Source organism: Rissa tridactyla, chromosome 1, assembly GCF_028500815.1.
Source record: "Rissa tridactyla isolate bRisTri1 chromosome 1, bRisTri1.patW.cur.20221130, whole genome shotgun sequence".
Taxonomy (NCBI): Eukaryota; Metazoa; Chordata; class Aves; order Charadriiformes; family Laridae; genus Rissa; species Rissa tridactyla.
In genome coordinates this window covers 120,608,063-120,626,833 of record NC_071466.1, presented here as the reverse complement: position 1 = coordinate 120,626,833, position 18,771 = coordinate 120,608,063, and the positions used below count along the sequence as shown (strand labels likewise).

General features: G+C 40.2%; 1 protein-coding gene across 1 annotated transcript in view; it reads right to left on the bottom strand.

Annotated features, from left to right (window-relative positions):
* Positions 1-5,862: 5,862 nt before the first annotated feature.
* PROS1 (protein S) overlaps positions 5,863-18,771 on the bottom strand; it is a 41,050-nt gene continuing 28,141 nt past the window's right edge. The window contains exons 10-15 of the mRNA XM_054198990.1: positions 17,915-18,104; positions 16,800-16,967; positions 15,575-15,743; positions 13,792-13,940; positions 12,800-13,013; positions 5,863-9,232 (exon numbers count right to left, since the gene is read on the bottom strand). Of these exons, the coding sequence (XP_054054965.1) occupies positions 9,087-9,232; positions 12,800-13,013; positions 13,792-13,940; positions 15,575-15,743; positions 16,800-16,967; positions 17,915-18,104 (1,036 nt within the window). The 3' untranslated portion in view covers positions 5,863-9,086. The remainder of the gene's footprint in view (positions 9,233-12,799; positions 13,014-13,791; positions 13,941-15,574; positions 15,744-16,799; positions 16,968-17,914; positions 18,105-18,771) is intronic.

The following is an 18,771-nucleotide window of genomic DNA, read 5'->3' as shown; positions in this document are numbered from 1 at the left end:
GGGAAGTAAGCGTGATACAAATCAGAAAAGGAGGGTCAGGTAGACATTTCCTCATCTAGAAGCATAAGGAGACTTGAAGAGTCTGGAATTGAAGGAAAAAAAAAAAAAAAAGGTGTAGAAATGAGGAGTTTTACAAATGCAGAGTAAGAGGTAGACTCCTATATGGCCAACTCAGTCATAAGAAAGCGAATGCCTGAGCCTGGAAGAGCCCAGTGTATCTATTACGGTGCAAATGAAGCTGCTGCCCTGGCAGCTACCGTAGCCATTATTGTAGTGCTGAGCTAAGCAGGTCAAACATGTACGTTCCCTGGGACCTCAAAATGCTTTGTTTCTACTCAGATGACCTTGCACTTGAACACTCGGTGAGGAGCAGCACATCCACAGACCTGCTTTCGCTGGTGTGGATGATGGATGGGAAACCTATTATGCAGAAGGAGGGGACTAACGTAGAATAGAGAGTTTGTCTTCAGGACAGAGTTTGGAGAAACTTTTTCATGCTATAAAAACAAAATAAAAGGGTTGGGGGGCAGGACTGTTTTTTTGCCCTATAAGACAAGGTAATAAAATTGGCACAGTACTCCAGTGAAAAGTCAACCTTGTGACCAGCAGCACAAAGCCAAAGCCTTTGAGCAGATGCATCCTTGTAGATAATGTGACCACACAGAATTGCTGTGAGTATATTTGCAAATCAACCCATAAACATTGCAGTGTTTGTGGAGCTGACAGACAAGTAGCCAGAAGAGCTGCAGTGCGACCCGGGCCTTCTCTCCCCCTTACGACACAAAGCAAATGGGCTTGCACTGTGCTCCGTGCTGGTGTCAAATACAGCTTGTTTAAAGCAAAATGGGTTATTGTAACTTATCGTTGCTTCCTGGAGTGTAGATGTATCATCCATAGGCTACGTGTCCTCTGCTCTCTGCACTACGCAACAGTTGAGTATCCAGCGGTACCTTTAGAGAGCAGGCCTTCCTAACAGCGGTTGAACACAAGCCCCAAAGAACCAGCCAGGTACCATCTGCTCTCTCCCCTCTTCTTGCCTCATGCAGCCAGCCAGCACCTCCTTTCTGCTAGGAGGACTGAATGATAGCCAGCTAGCTCTCCTCCAAGGCTCAGACATAGCCACGCCAAGTGACCGGACTTTCAAACTCTGTTGGAACAGACATGGAGATGAATTTTGCTAGCACACTGTTGTCCCCAACACGCGCACTGGGGTATTGGTGTATAAATACCATATAAATATTTTGGGGAGGGACTGTTTGCAAGGGCACGTAGCGATAGGATGAGGAGCAACGGTTTTAAACTAGAGCAGGGTATGTTTAGATTAGACTTTAGGAAGAAGTTCTTTACAAGGAGGGTGGTGAGACACTGGCACAGGTTGCCCAGAGAGGTGGTGGAGGCCCCATCCCTGGAGACATTCAAGGCCAGGCTTGATGAGGCTCTGAGCAACCTGGTCTAGTTGAGGATGTCCCTGCTTACTGCAGGGGGGTTGGACTAGATGACCTCTAGACGTCCCTTCCAACCCAACACATTCCATGATTCTATGAAATCTAGCTGCAATTTGCAAAAGGTATTAGTGTCATTGCAACTTTCTTTGTCACTATGAACTGAAAGTCTGGACAGAAATTTTCTAGCAGAAGTTTAAACTTGGCATTGCTGCATAAACCAAACATGGCTTATGTGCAACACTTAGTACTTAAAAGTGTATTACGCTATGCATTTGTATAGTACAATGTACAACAGACATGGGAAGTCATCAGATTTCTGGATTTTCTGGAAAATTACATTCTCATTCTCTATATACATCAGATTTAGCAGGCACAGGTTAAAATTGTGCAGTACTGTCACAAATGTCTTTTAATTTTGTTTGAACCTATTGCATTTCTCTTCTGACTGCAAATATAAACCTCTGTATTTGTACCCAGGTAGACCTTTGTTCTGGCAAAGAATAGCACACAATTTAAGTTTTGGCTTTGAGACACTGTGTAGGTCAGGCTCTTCTGTCTGTGCAACAAGACAGATTTTCAGAGGCATGAAGGGTAGTGGAGTAGTTGACTTCCAACGGTAGGTGGATGCCTAATGTCCCTTCGTGCCCTTGGAGATTACTCCTTTGTGTATTGTTTTGCCATCTGCCTACACAAACACTCTCAGCAAGTCTAGAGATAAATCCAGCATTAGCAGCAGAAAAACCAGTGTACTTAATGAAGAAAAACCAATTGATTCACGGCAAAGGCACAAAGTGCTTCAAGGGTCTGTTTAATATTCATTGTGCAGATTCCTGAGGAATCAATGTCCACTTTTAAAGTTTCACTGGTGGGGTTTCTTGGGGGGGGGAGAGTGTTTTTTTAATATCAAGACCTACAACAGGCTGTAAGGTAAGACTGACTAAATCAATTTCACCCTTGGTTAGTGACAGTTTCTTCAGGCTTCTGGCAGTAGCCGAATGTTTGAAATATTGGCAAAGCTTGTTCTTGCTTTCTCAGAGATGAGCTAAACTACGTTTTCAGCCCTTGAGATCACAGGTCACAGCTCTGCTTCACCAGCTTCAGCTAATGACATAATTGACACCCAAAACAGAGCAAGAAAATGCTAAATGTATCAACTGCTAATATCGTTAACAGTGGGGAACCTGGAAGTCGTGGTATCTTCACCTTCTGATAAAAGTCCAAAGACAGTTCAGAGGAAAAGTTGCTACAGAGCTCAAACAGGTGAGAGAGTGACCATTTCAGTTACCTGCTTTATGACAGTGGTAAAAAAACCCCAACATTTTATTTTCTTCAGGAACAAAATATGAAAAGAATATTCACATCATTTAAATCAATGGTCAGGCTTTTAAGTGACATATAAAGAACTTAACAGCACATCTCAGAGGTCCCTTCTAACCACTAAGATTCTGTGATTCTGTGATCTTGCACCAAATTATTGTAATTACATTCTGTCTGCTCGTTTGAAAAAGGTTTGGCCTGTATTTCTAATGTTTTGTCAGGTTACTTCTTTAAAGTCTTCCCTGTGTAAATAAAGTTTGGAAAATAATAACGCAAGGCTCATCTGGCTTTAAAAAGACCAAGAGTAACTGTGCTCATCTTACTTGAAATATTTTTTTCTTATCCATCATTTATTTAAAAAGAAAAATCTTTTTTTATATGGATCGTGCCTGGAAATGTTGTTCATTTATCTCCGTCTGAAAAGCTAAGTGCCTATAAAAAGCAGCCTTTGCTTGTGAAGACAGGACACCAGTCCCTCTCTTGACTGTTTGACCCAGACTAATCTCGTTTCCCGTATGGGGTGGAGCACCCCAAGGACCGGGGGTTTTGGCCCACCCCAGCGGATGGAAGGAATGGTTTGGGGCAGATCCTGATGTCATCCCGGTTCACATCTGTGGAAGACAGCAAATGCAGAGTAATGACTTCACGATGAGGATTTTGTGAAGCTGCCAATGAACTACTTATGAATCCTCTGAAAGACTGTGAGAGCATCTATCAGCCTTCACCGAGGCACAAACTCCAGTTCATCTGCGCAGCTTGCTGAATGAACGCCTCTGTTGCCCAGTGTGGTGATATAAAGTCACGAATTACAAGGTGATGGGGTTTGCCTGTTCCAGGCAAACACGTTTGTTAAATCGACACGACCTTCTGTTCCAGAAGAAACCCTTTAAGCAAAAGGCTGGCTTCTGCTCAGATTTAAGAGAGAAGATTGCTTTTCAATGGGCTGCGTTAGCAGCAGTCTCTGACCAGCTGGTGGGAATGATCATGCACTCAGTGATAGGCTAGAAAAGAGTAAAGCTTGCTCTAAAGACACCTTCTCTTTCTTCTCTTTCTCTTTTTTTTTTTAAAAAAAAAAAAAAAAAAAAAAGAGTTTTGGTTGATGGGAACCATACCAGAAACTGAAGAAGGGAAAACCTTTTCCTGGAAAGGTAAGCTACTGCTGAATGGCAATTAGAAATAATGACTGTTTTATACATGAATTGTTCTTTCTTGGGGTTTGTTTAAAGCAGAGCCATTTTTATTCTGTACCTTCTGCGCTACGCTAAACTTGCAAAAATTCAGATATAATAGTATGTGTCTTCAAGTGGTCGTCTTGCATCCTATTAATTAAGATCTTACCTTTAATAAATCAGTATCTTATTTACGATATGAATAACACCACCAGTAAGTTCTAGAAATATTGTTCTCCGGTCCTGTGGCCCTCATCACCTCTTTGTTTACTCACGCTGGGTGTCGGCATCACTGTCAGCACGTGCTTCCCCACTAGTGCTGTGGTGGGCCCTCAGCAGAGGAACCTTGGCCAGATCAGAGAAGAATGAGGCTGATTCTGGTCCTGTATCTAGAAAGGCTAATTGTATGGCTTTTTGTAGCTGCAGAGTTGTGTATTGCTGTGTTGGTCTTTATTTACCTCTCCACTGGGGAATGAGAGGGAAGGGAAACCCAGCTTCTTAATGAGCGTTAAGAAACAAGGCACTACTAACCGCTGCTTTGCGTGGAACTGTTAAGGCTTGCAAAAGCAAAGCAAGATTTTCAGAAGTGCTCCAAGGACCTATTTTGCTTATGAGGAAAGGTGAGCAAGAGACTCCATCTATAGCAGGTCTGGCATCACAAACTACAGTCTTGCACTTTCAGTGTCTTCAGTTACTCTTCTAATGACAGATAATCCAGGACAACCTGAAGTCCTTGCTTAAGCTCCAGTTTACGTGCAAGCGTGCCTGCCCAAATATGTGCACTTGTAAAGCTGGCCTTGGGGAGCGGGGGGACACAGCCCTGACTGCTGAGCAAACTGTTGCCGTGCTAAATGATGTGAAACTGCCAAGTGAGGCTAAAAAGTGAGCTGTGTTTTTTTGAAAGAGGTGTTTATGTGTTTGGAGGGGTGTAGAGTGTAAGAGAGGAAAGGAGGTGAAAACATCTACCGGAACAAAATGACTTGTGGGTTTTGGGGTGTGTGTGGTGTTTTGTGGGTTGGTTTTTTTTCCTGGTTAGCATTGTTCCTGATGGGTTTGTGTGTGTGTGTGTCCCTCCCCTGAGTGCTCAGCTAGACTGGATAGAAGCCAGCGCACCAAGGTGGACCAAGCCTTTGTGGTGCTTTCAAAATCGAGAGGTAGAAAATCTTCTGGTACAGATTGCTGCATAGAATGCTTTTATGTTAACGTTTGCGTATGAAAATATTAATTTTGCAAACAGTACTTATCAAAGCATTTTTGCATGTCTGACTTTCCCAAAATCCATGCACCCATGTGGTGTATGTTTTTTGCTTTATATGTTGTCGCATTTTCTATGGTCCTCATCCTGAATGATAAGGGGGGGATATCTGTGGCTCTGCAAACCCATGTTCCACAATACTGGTTTCTTGTTGCTTGTTTTTTCCACACTCTTAATTTGCCGAGATGCTACAAATTCCTCAAAAAAGCCCCTCAAACTTTTTTTAAAAAACAACAAAATGAAGTCCTGAATTACATACAGGTGTGTCAATTTGCAACCACTTGATTGATTTAAGCGTCTATAAGCCATATTCTAAGCTCCCTTAATGGGATGATTTAGCTGATGATTTAGCTGATTGTTCACATACTCCTATTGAAATGTAACTACCCTTACAGCAAAGGGCTATGCTCAGTGTAACAACGGGGGCACAGTCATTTTGTGGATAGGAAGTTTTTTAAAAACATGAACAGTAAACCTTGTTAAGGTTTTGTAGGTAGTTTGGAGGTTTTTGTAGACATTCCTTTTGATTTCCAATGATAGGACAACAGTATTTCCATCTTGTTGGCACTTTTGCACAGACATGTCAGGTATTAAGCTGCCTAAAAGGACAGGAGCCAAGGTCACTTAGCTCTGAACTCCTGCTGCAGGACTGTGGTCAGGAAAAGAAGGTGGGACAAAACCAGAGACTGAGTAGGAGTCATCTTTTTATTCATTTATTTATTCACAAAACAATGTCTGTCTTGCTCCTTTGGTACTAGCTCTTACGGTTTTCCTTGTATCTAGTTTTTTTGGTACACAACGGTCCCTTTTGGCAGACGAAACGTGAAATTGCTCCCAAATCGGGGTGGTTACTTTGATATAACAAGGTTGCTGAGGCAGCAAAATATTAAGCATGTGCATGTGACTGATGACATCGAAGGACCATCAGTGCATTGTTCAGTGATAAGCAGGACTAGAATGACTGAAAATCAGTTTAGCCTCTCTTTCTTTGAAGATGACAGCTCTAGAGCTAATCTTGAATATCAATAGAGAATGTGTTTGCACAAAATCTACCCAGTTATCTCTACCAGGGGACATGCAGGCATTAAAGCACGTAAAACAAGCCTAGATCAGGCATATACACAGGAAGCTGCTCTAGTATAAATGAGAACCAATTTCATGACTAGATTTCATTTTCAGGGAAATTAGGACACGCTGATTTGTATCACTTGGTGCACAGGAGCTGAAAAAGCACAGAGCAGGTCCAGCTGTTCCATATAAGCACTGAATGGCCATTGCTGAAATGATTATACCTAAAATACAATGAAATACATCTGATGCAGGAGAAAAGACAGGAATCAATAACTTTCACTGATCTTTCTTCCACGTGTAGCTTTAAGCAAAGCTTCATTTCCTCAGGCAATATTAAACAATTAATAAACTTCAACATTTACCTAGAGAATATGGATGCCTGTTTGAATAGCATATTATTTGAGCCAATTCTTTTCTTTGATGCTGAATCTCATGAGTAAGCTATGGGACCACTAGAACAAGTCTTGCACAGTGACAATGAACAAAGATATGCAAATACAACTTAAAATTAAAAGAAACTTGCAAATGCTGCTTTATTTAATTCTTACAATAGGGAGGCACTTTTACATTTAAAAAAAAAAAGTGCAGTGGCTTCACTACAACTACAATGCTCTAAAATATTCTTCCATGAAAACAAAAAGAAATAGTGTCTGTGTGGGGAAATTAAGTGATTTTTTTTTTTTTTCCTTTAATTTCATCTCTGTACTGGTTATTACACTTAAAAAAACAACCAAACAAAACACTTAAAAAAAACCCCACAAAAACCAAACAAACTTTTTTTCTACTGTTCGCACAGTCCAACATAAGCATTTAGAGTATTGCTGACACTTTGCTTTGTGCTCCTCACCTCACCGTTTCTGTGTTTGTGGTACAAGGCAAAGAGGCTGACCCAAGGGCTTTCCAGAATTCAGAGGGTGCTGATGAGATACTCTTAATGAAGTAATCACATGTATTTGATATCAAAAGTCCCAATTCAGCTCCACCTTGCATGTAAAACCTGCTTATTTCGGTCAACTCACTCTTCAACTCTGGCCCAAATGAAGAACGTGCGTGTTGCGGTGGGAGAAGCGCAAGCAGGGACACTTTCCTGTCATTATTTCCCCTTCGTGGAGTCTGGAGAAATTAAAGCTTTTTTTACATGCCATCGTAGAAAAGTGAACTAGAAGTTCACTGGCAATTAGCCCCCGGGGTGTCAGCCATACGGTCGGTATTCCTGCTGATAGGCAGCTAGAATGAAGCGGTGCTGGGCAGACCGGGAGGCTGTGCCGAGGCCGGCCGATGTGTGCCACATGACACAAGTGGGAAGTGAAGTTAACAGTAACCTCAGACAAAGCAATAATGTTGAAAGATGGGTTCAGATTCTGCAATACCAATGTACCAACGTTAGTACTCGACAATGAAAGAAACCTCACTAATGTCACTGGGAATGTCTCTGGGGAAAGGCAATCCTCAAAATGAGTATTGTCACAATCCATCCTTGTGTACATACATTTCCACTTCAATGTCTCAAGCGAAGAAAGTAAACCTCAGGTCAAGAATCCTGGCAGATAAATGTCTCTCTGATTGATGGACGAGAGCATATATTCATCACTTACAGCAATTCTCTTGCTATTTATTTGGTTTGAGGTTAACAAAACCACTAGGTGAGCTGCACAGGGAGACTTCTGGTTGTGTGAAAATGAGTTTGGAAGTGGAAAGAACACTCAAAGGATGTTAAAGAAATATTAGAAATACTTGAAATGAGCACACCTGAGGAAAACAATACTTTTCTAATTACCTGTTCCATTAAAGTTGGTTGAACAGAATACAGCCTTACATTCTGATGTTACTAGCAAAACTTAGGCTTTCAAGCATGTCATAAACACAGCTGTAACAGGGCTCACAAATAAATCTCTTATGGGACTGTGAATGTAAGGTTGACCTAAATAAAGGGAATATGAGGGACCATTAGAGGGTGTTCGTTCTGAAGAGTGCTAGATTTGTCACGAGTGGAAGAAACGTTTGCTGTAATTTCTCAGCTTTACCCAGCAAATTCCAGTTTCATGTCCTGGGAAAAAGACCAGAGCTCCTTCCTTCACGCCATCTCCTTTGTTTTCCAAAATTGCTTGGGGTGTACTTTAATCCACTTTGAAAGTAAATTACCTGACCTGATCCACAGCTCTGTTAAAAGTCTAAAGCTGGGTTCCTAGGAAAGAAGAATTAAAGCTGGTGCAGTATAACGAGAGCTATTTTCAAAAGCTGAGCTACTTAGAAAAACGCTTCGGTTTTGAAGTTGCGATACCAATATTGATACAACTTGTAAACATATGCACAAAGAGCTTGGTCTCTGGATTCAGGAGTACTTTTTTTCCTTTATCAAAAGCACATATTACAAAACCTGTAGAGATTCCTCTTTGTATGTTATGCTTGGAAAATTTTAATGAGAATAGTAATGTATTTGAATCTAAACAAAACCAAAATTTGCAACTTGTAACTTTATGCTGCTATATGAAAAATAAGAAGTAAAACTGGTTCTAAACAGCACTTCCTGAACTTACTTTCTAAACTAAATATATCAAGGGCATAGTATGAGCATGAAAGATAAATCTAGCTTTAAGATTTATCACTGATATGAATAGAAGAACATTTTACAGAATTTTCATCATTTCTCTCTTTACAGCTGAAAAGAGAGGGAAATTTTCCCCCCGTTCTATCTAAAGGGGGGGAAAAACACGCCGTTGATTATTTTCCTGGCACATATTGAATAAAATAATACAGGCTTCATTATGGCATGAGACTAATTACACAAATTGTATCCGAAAGAAAAAAGTTAAATTAAGAATTGAATGGTTACTGCATAATCAGTGGGCACGAGTGAGATCTAATGTCATTGTGTTTAGAAATGGCTTCATCCAGATCCAGCTGTCTGTTGTTGACCTTCACCTCCATGCAGCCGTTATAAAAAGCAGTTACTAACGTAGCACCCAGAGGAACATCTGCACAGAAACACATTCAGTTTGTTAGGCCAAGGCATGCAAATTCTGATGTATTTTTCAGATTAGCGAAAACATGGGGAACACTCCACTCCCCAGCCATTAGTCATCCATGGGAGAAAAGAGCAAATTGGCAGGAAACACTTAAGTTGTTCTCCCTTTTCTTTAAGATTGAGATAAAGTCAGCAAAGCTTAGAAAGGTCAGTAAAATTTGAAATATGCGTTAGAAGTCTTCTCCCGTCCAGCAACATAACTATGTGACTGTCTTTCATAGTAGCATTTCCTGGATTAACAACAGTGAACCAACAGTTTGTTTCATGGAGTCCACTGTTCTCGCCCTGACATACAAACAGATGTCTTTGGGTTTTGAGGTCACAGAAAGAACCATCTTGCTTTTGCCAGAAAGCTACTCTGGATTCAAATCTGCAAGTTCTCAGATAGGGGACCCCTGGGAACGTTTTACAGCTTCCTTACTGCTGTTTCCAAGTGAATTCTCTGTAAAAGACTCGCTTTATCTGTTGCTCATTTAGGTATTGTTTGGATTATGGCAATATAAGGTCATGGATATGCTTCCAGGAAAAAATATGTTAAGCACAAAATCAAGCAGGCATTGTTTTGAGGTCTTAGAGTACAACTAGATTCTTACAAGGTAGGCAGAAGGTGCTTCAAGTACCTTCAGTAACTAGAATGAGGATGCCTAGAAGCTGATCTCAAGAGCATCTTTTTTGGATGTTAATCATCTTGTCCTTCCTAGAAGATAAACTTCAAGGTCTGGGGAACAAGAAATGTTGCTTTCTTGTCGTTTTATTTTGCTGTAAGCTGAGGTACTGCATAAACAGTCCTGTGGAATTGTGCCCTTCAGCCTTTTTTTGCTCCAGCGATAACACTGCTGTCATAGAACTGAGCAAGTCTCATTTAGCCTGCACTGGTTGTGCTGAATTAATTAACAAAAAGGCATACTCCCAATGCTGTTACTAGTTCGGAGAAATGCATATCAAAAACAGGGACTTCTGGTCTTCATGAAATGCCTATTTTTGTTGGGTGCCTTTAATAATACAGTTCTCTGCGCTGTGGCTCACTGTGAGGTTCTTCACGTACCTTTTCATACTGCTCGGTAATCCCAGAGGCTTTTCAAGGGTACGTCAGAACGAATAAACGAATCAGAGTAACCAAACTGGCTGTACACGGGGACCTAAAGTAGTTTTCCCATATTATTTTTTCTCTTTTTGGTAATAGAGGCTGTTGTGAAAGCAGGTTCCTTGGATAACGTAGGGTTTGTGTTGCTTTTTGAGACTGTTAAGTAGAAACTGTTTACACATACAGAGGGTTAATTTGCAAGTTGAAGATAACTTTTAAAACTGAGAGATTACACTTACTTTTAAGGAGCAGCAAGTAACTAATGCTTCTTATCTATTTGGGATCCATGACTGAAGCCAAAGTCTTAGCTGTTAAGACGCCAATTACTCTGTGGCTGGCAATGTACTAGAAACAATCATTTAAATATCACGAAGAGGTCTAAGAAATGACCAGAATCTAGTTAAGTTACTATGACTCAGTGACCTACTGACTCACCTCTACTAAGTAAACACTGACTTCACCTATCTTTTAAAATTGAGCAGGTATCACAAAAATACTGACGCTTACCTATTGTGGTATGTGATGGTACTGCATCATTAGCACCTTCACATTCCACATCCAATTTGAATTGAACTCACCTGGTTACCTTGTTTCCAAGATATTGCATACCCATTCAAAAACAAAATTAGAGGAGAAATACTCGGTGCCTACATCTTGTTACATCCTTGATTACCAGCGTATGAAGACTGGTTGAGAACACGCAAATTCCAACATTGGACCTGGATGCTGAGGCAACCACCACTTCAGACAGAGGCTGTGGTACTTGCGGTACTGTCCTAAACCCTTCACTTCTATTCTGACAAGCAAGTCTAGAGGGTGGAAACATAATTCCAACTTCTCCTGTGTACACCACCTTGGAAGAAATGCCTAAGGACACTATCTCCAATGGATACACAATTCCTCCCTCTTTCTACTGCTGTGCACTCTTTTCTCCTGCAGATAAAGACCAGCTATACTGGGGGCAGTGCTATGACACTGCCACATACATGTAAAGTGGATGTCCATTCGAGACCGTGTTGATCAACCTTTTAGGATTTCCTTAGGAATTGTGACTAACTGTCCTTAAAATACCTTTAATAGAGGACACGGAAAATCCCTGCCAGTAGTAACGTTGTAACCGTAGTGTCTTTCCCCTACCAACTCTCAAGTTTGAGGATCTTATGCTTTGAAAAAATCTTCATCTCTGGCAGTGCTATTTTTCTTCATGATTCACCCTAAAGCCAAACTATTTTACAGATAAGCATGTGTACACTTCCCGCACAAAATAACCACAGAATCAGAATGGTTCGGGTTGGGAGAGACCTTAAAGATCACCTAGTTCCAACGCCCCTGCCATGGGCAGGGACACCTCCCACTAGACCAGGCTGCTCAAAGCCCCATCCAGCCTGGCCTTGAACACCTCCAGGGATGGGGCATCCACAACTTCCCTGGGCAACCTGTTCCAGCGTCTCGCCACCCTCAGAGTAAAGAATTTCTTCCTAATATCCAATCTAAATTTCCCCTTTTTCAGTTTAAAACCATTACCCCTTGTCCTATCGCTACACTCCCTGATAAAGAGTCCCTCCCCATCTCTCCTGTAGGCCCCCTTTAGGTACTGGAAGGCTGCTATAAGGTCTCTCTGGAGCCTTCTCTTCTCCAGGCTGAACAACCCCAACTCTCTCAGCCTGTCCTCATAGGAGAGGTGCTCCAGCCCTCTGACCATCTTCATAGCCCCCCTCTGGACCTCTTCCAACAGGTCCATGTCCTTCTTGTGTTGGGGACTCCAAAGTTAGACGCAGTACTCCAGGTGGGGTCTCACGAGAGCAGAGGGGCAGAATCACCTCGCTAGACCTGCTGGCCATAATGCTTGTACGTCTTAAGACTGGGGTACACTTGCAGCTAGCTGTAATATTTTAAATATATTTATTTAAAATACATTTATATATTTTAAACACATTTATTTATATATGTTGTAATAATAAAATATTTGCTGCTTCAACATGTTTTCTGTCTCATAAAGTCTGCCAGTCATCTATTGCCCAGAGTTTAATTGCTGAAATCATATTCCGGCTACTCCTTCTGCACTTCTCACACTTATTTTACTTACAAATGCCTGGTTTTCTTACATACTTGAAACAGTTCCTAAATTGTGCCAGCTGGTGGCATTTCAGAAATATGCAATGTTCTTTCCTCCCCAGCTCAAAAATCAAGACATTTTTTCCAAATTCAGACCTCTAGAGAGCCTCATGGCTTTCAAAGGGCATGATAAAGCTACTGTTGAAGAGCAGGCTCCCTCAAAAGCTGAATAGACTGGATGAAACAAGAAGCACTCTGGGGAAAAAAAAAAAACCCTGTTTCTTTTTGTACAGCTGTAGGCTTTTTCTTCCTTGGGTAAGGCTGAATATAATCAGGCTTGTAAAAATAATCAAATTAATGAAAAGAAATATAATTCACCTGGCAGGCCGCCCAAGTAGGTAACAACATTTGCCATCATTGCTTGATGCAGGGTAGACAGTTGCTCTGTATTGCTTCGGTCTGTGTGTGAATCAACAGACAGCTCAAGTTGCTGCCTGGTTACCAGAAGTCCAACCAGCACTTTCCTGGGTGTACACAATTTCTTTGATTCCAGCTGTGCAACAGTGATGTTTCCAATGGTCACAATAATTTTCTAAATGGAAGAATGGTAGGTCACAAAAGATGTTGCATATAACTTCAACACACAATTACACTTGGCTCTGATGCCTTCTAAGTTTGGAAGTAGAAGAATAGGAAAGGATAAGAAAAGGAAATATTGGAGCCACATTTTAAAAATTGGAACCTTAAGTTGGAAAAGTTACCAAAGTTGATGTATAATGTTCACTTTAAAAAATCTTTGGCTATGGTTCTGAGGTGAAATCCTGTTTCTTTTAAGGGCAAAATGAGTACTGCTACAGCTTCTAAGGTAACTAACTGTTCACTATAGGTTCTTGTTTGGGCAAAAGCATGGGTTAGCCATGCTGTATAATCATATCTGTCTTAGGATACTTGATGTAAACAGATGTAAATGGAAGTTTAAGGAAAAAAAGATTTGTTTATAAATTGAAACTAACATGATGCCACTACTATAATATCATCATTCTACTTCTGTGATACTCCCCTTTCTGCTTTGTGCATTTGAAAAGCAAGGTCAAAGAAAACATGATGTAATGGACAGTAACTGACATAAGACCGCTTGGTGCTTAGTCACTGCTGTGCAGTGCAATCATTAATATATGTTCCGCACATCACTATATGATCTAAGTGCTCTTCAAAATATTAATGCAGCCTACCAGCTCCACTGTAAGTAGGTGTGAGTAGTTTTTTTTTTTTAGTTCGATTTTTCACAAATGGAGTAGCAAGTTAAGTGAGACAAAAACAAGAGGTGTGACTTAGATGCTTATCAGCTGCTACAATAATTGTAAGATCACCTGTGAGTCAGAGGAGTTAGAGTCCACTATGGACAAAGCAAGAGGCACTGTTTCATTAGAAACCAAGGCAAACATAACACCAGTGTCTGTGGATGGGCGAATAGTCATAGTCACATTTATTAGCCAATCTTCAGCACTGTCAAGATTATCTGTTTTAAAAAGAATAATTGAAATTAATAAATCCATCTGCTAATGAAAAATTAATATGGAGTTAAAAATTAGTATTTAATCTGCTGCCACTATGGAAAAAACAGTACTAATCTCCAGAAAAAGCAGTGAACTTTGGAACTTTTAGAAAGAACTAGGAGTCTTAAAAAAAAAAAACAAAAAAAACAAAAAAAAAAAACCAACCCCAAAAAGCAAACAACCAACCAAAACCAAAAAAACCCCCACAAACTTTAATCCTGCATCTTTCCTTATCTTCTGTGTTTATTGGACTTTTTTTTTTTCTACCTTCTTCATTTCTAATGTGGAATAGGTGCCACATTTACTAGAGGTGAGTTCAAAATCAACCCCCCAAAAAATTAACTCATAAATTGCTGCCAAGAGTAGAATATTAGCAGTTCTCATACACTTTTACATTTCAAAGCAGTTCCACTATTAAAATGGGAATACGCAGGTACACAAAGTGAATATGCAGATACTGCAAATATAATTTCATATGATGCATTCATAGTGAAGGTAATATAAAAATTACTATCTAAAGACGTATTTGTCATCTTTTCTATCTTTTTCTTCCTGTGTCTCTTCCCCATCTCGTGTTCCTAAAACATGAGGTGGGGTCATATTCCTACACAAAGCCAAATGGGCAGCGAGACAGTGGGCTATACCAGCTCATAGAAGGGCAGCAGTAGGTGTGGGCAGCCTCTTGGATTTGGGGATGTGGGGGGGTGAGAACAGAAAAGAGGGTGTGAAGTCGTGGCAGCAACCCCAAACACAAAGGTAAGGAGGAGTCATGGCAGCATGGTGTTAGTGAATGAACAGGAGTAAAGTTGAAGAAGCCTGAGTGGCATAGGAAACTCTGATAGAAGTTGGTGGGAAGCATAGAATATATAAAGCTGGAGGAATCTTTTCTTCAGTGAGTGCGTGAGGGAATTTAAAGAAAAGACCTGTGAAAGAATAGCAAATCCTGGGATGAAAAAGACTGGGGATCAGAGCAGGGCTGAAGGGTAGCATAGCATTTGGGATGGGGAACGGTATAATGACAACAGGATTTGGGATGATGCTCAAGAGATGTCTCATTTTGGGCTCTCAGGTATGCACAAGGAGATCCTGGATTGGAAATTTTGAAATTAGAGCAGGAGGTCAGGCAAGAAAGTTCTGGGTTTGGAAAGGAGCAAGTGAGGCACCTAAAACCTCTAGATAGGATGTTCATTTAGAAGCAGAATTGCACGCGCAAAACTATCAGCGACGTCTTTCTCCATCCGCGGTCTTCTTTTTCTGTCAGTAATAGGATAGCTTTCCCCATTGATGAACAGGGGATAGAATTAGATCTTTGGAAAGTGAATGTGTTCAACAGTGCCCATCCTTTGCAAATAAAGAATACATTTCCTAATATAAAGCACTTCAGAAATAAAATGTATGACACCAACGGGATTAGAATTCTCATTCGAGCACATTTCTAAAAGAAGTTATGGGAATCATTGCTGGATGCAGTGGCGTATTCAGTTTCTATGTAGCTTAGTTTGTGTGTGGCTCTTCCTTTTTTTGTTTTTTCTTTAACAATTCATCAGTTCCATCACCACTCCAGCAAAAATATAGAAACAGACAGAAAAATACTTACTATAGTTTATCTGAAATTTTGCCATTCCAGTGCCAGGGTAGAAGGATCCTCTTTCCACTGCTACTAAACAGTGTTTGCTTTGTTTTTCTTGAATAACTTCTTTTACACCTGAGTGTCCCTGATTCATCAGGTTCCAGGCACGAATGCACCCATCTAGCCGAGGGTTAATCTGTAGAAGAATTACAGCAGTAGGTGTTTGCATTCAAAGTTGTTTTTAAAATGTTAATAATAAGGCATTACTTTACATATCAACTTTTTTTTGCTAGCCAATGCTATCGGTTACAGCACTGATGCCGGAAGAAAACAAATGGCATGCGTTTAGTACCTCGGCCTTCAAAAGGTATTTTTGATTTAGTAGCATTTCCCATTTTGATGCTAGCGATCTGTACGAAACAGATGGCTTCAATTTTTTAAAGCTCATGCTGTCCTTTCGTTTAGGTCACAACAGCTTTTCTGTAGCTGAAAGACAATGATCACTAGCGCTGTTCCTCATTCAAGGTTTCATGTTCTCCTTGTACCAAAGTACAAAGAAATTTCTGGAATTACTTTCCATTGGGTAAGGGGATGTTGTTGTATTGCTTCATATTTTTCCTCTCTGCTTCACTTTTGAGCAAAAATAGATTTAAAAAAAGAAAAAAGGTGTAGCCTCTACTGTACAGTTACTTTTTGCCTCTGTTTAGACTGACAATTAGTCTGAAGGCTCCCGGACTGAGAAGCAGACAGTTGCAACAACTTGACGGTTCTCATCCCCAGCGTAAGAGAGAGGTGCTGAGGATGGAAGACTGAAAGAATCGTGGGCCTTGTCTAGCCTGGGCTGTTATAAAACCTATTAAAAATTAAAGCTCGTTGTGCTGCCTGCACAGTGAATTCCATACCTATTCAGAGCCCAGCAAAAGCCAGCACCAAAAATATGGACCACTCCGAAATGCTCTCACAGCAGAGTAGTGGTGATTTAGGGAACCTTAAAGCTATGTTAGGAAACAGGCTACAGAATCCTGAAAGATTCGACTGGAAGTGTTGTGTTTTATAACTGAAACCTAACTGAAGACAGACTACAAAACTTCATGCATATTTATTTTCAAAACAGTGGTTTAATAACCTGATTTTTATTTTCCAAATAGATTCCATGCCACTCTTCCTTCCTCTGTGACTACCAAGTGAACAATACAAAACCAAACAAATAACAGAAGAGTATTAATCAATGAAGTCTTATTATTTTAGTTACCTGTTTAACAAGAGTGTTGCCCACTTTGCGAGGTAATCCCGCAATGTACACCTTAGTTTCCAAGAAACCCTGTGATTGTTTAAAAAGAGTTCCTGGGCTGTTAATACTCATCACGGCTTCTTTAGCTATTTTTACACTGATGCTGTGTTCTAGTTCTTCAACTGAAATCTAAAATTAAACACAAATAATTACATATATACACACAAAAACATGTAGAATATTTTGAATACTAGTTACATATAACTGTATGAAACATTACTAATGTTTCTCTAAACTTATAACTTGTAAAATAGTTTTAATGCAGTGAACATTTACAGCATATTTAAACCTGAATCGTGACAACTGTCCATATCCATGGACACTAACAGGAGCATGATCTTCCATTCCATGCCCATCCTACCCCTGGGAAAACCTGTGCAGCTGCTTAGTTTGCTTTATGTGCTATAGAGTTTGCAAGAAGCTGATTTCCACAACTGCTCTGTATCCAATCCACATTTGGCATACAGTTCTCCATATCACTGCAACCTGCTGCAGAAGACTGAATCTTCAGATGGGACGTAGATAAAATAGGTTCAGTGTTTGCTCCCGCTATTATTAGGCATCAAAGCAGATTTTTAATCTCAAGAAAGTTGTACCGAACTGAAACAGGAGGTCTATGTAGAGTCCTAGCTTCTCTTGCTCCCCTTCAAAAACAAACAAACAAAATCTAACTGATGTTAATAATTTGGTGTGATTTATAGTTGGTGTAAGTGAGCAAGCTTGAAGAACAAGATGAATTTCTGGTCTAGCAAATGTAAAATTTGCTATCTAAACATAGTACTCGACAATGCAATCACACTTTTTAATATTCTGCTGCTTCCGTCATGATTACAAAGAATAATTCCTATATTGCCAGCTAGTGGTAATTACCTCTTTCTGGATCGTAAACAGGTGCCACAATTTCCCAGGTGTAAGGCATCCTTGTGAATTCCTTGGCTGATTTTTAAATCTGGGATTGAGGGCACCACTTTAAGCCTTTTTAATAGTTGCTTAATTTCTCCCTATTTTACTTATCAAGACAGAATGTTCCCATAGTGGGTTAAAGGAAGGAAAGGGGAGAGGAAAACCCATCTTACTATATGCCACAGTCCATCATTAATGGCTTTGCCTCCACTGGTGACTTTTGTTCCAAATTCATTCTTGAATTGAATTTCAATCTTCCCATCACGAAGAGCAAGCAAGATCCATGCTGTATTGTCAGGGGATTCTGCATATAGTATAACTCCCTCTGCATCATATGTCCGGAAATCAAATTCTGCTGTAAATCTGCGTTGTGAAGAAGAATCTTAATAAGAAGACAGGAAACATGAAATACTGTATACCCTAGGATAACTCCTTAATAGGGTAAAAAAAATAAAAAAGTCCATAGATATTAACCTTTTGGTAACTCTGTACCTGAGCAGTTGTGATACTGGCACACGATTAATCAAAAGCAGAATCTAATGTAAGCCTTGTTCATCTGAATCCAGTGAAAAGTTTTGATATTAGTGCTGTGAGCTGGGATTTGAAAGAGCCTTGGTTCAGCTTCCAAATCTGCTATGAGCTTTACATGTGAAGTAAGAAAGTACACGTTCCTTGAGTAAGAAACAGATGGAATATTCCTATTACATTTTGTGGAGATGTGATGCAGAAAAAATACATGACCTATGATGTGCTTCAGTACAACAGGGTTGCCGAGTGTCATCCTACAACAATCATAACTTAGCAATTTGCTTTCATTACTGCTGCCTTTTATATGTCATTCTCTGATTCGAAGATTTGTTGTCTGGATCTTGGTGGTTGGTTGAACATATGTATATACGTAGCAAAATTATGATTTATATTATAGTACCTGTACAGTGTATAGGTACAGACAGAGGTACGTCTGTCTGTACCTATACACTTATAGGTATAAGACAGAGTATAAGTACTGTGAAAAACAGTCCTTGTTTCC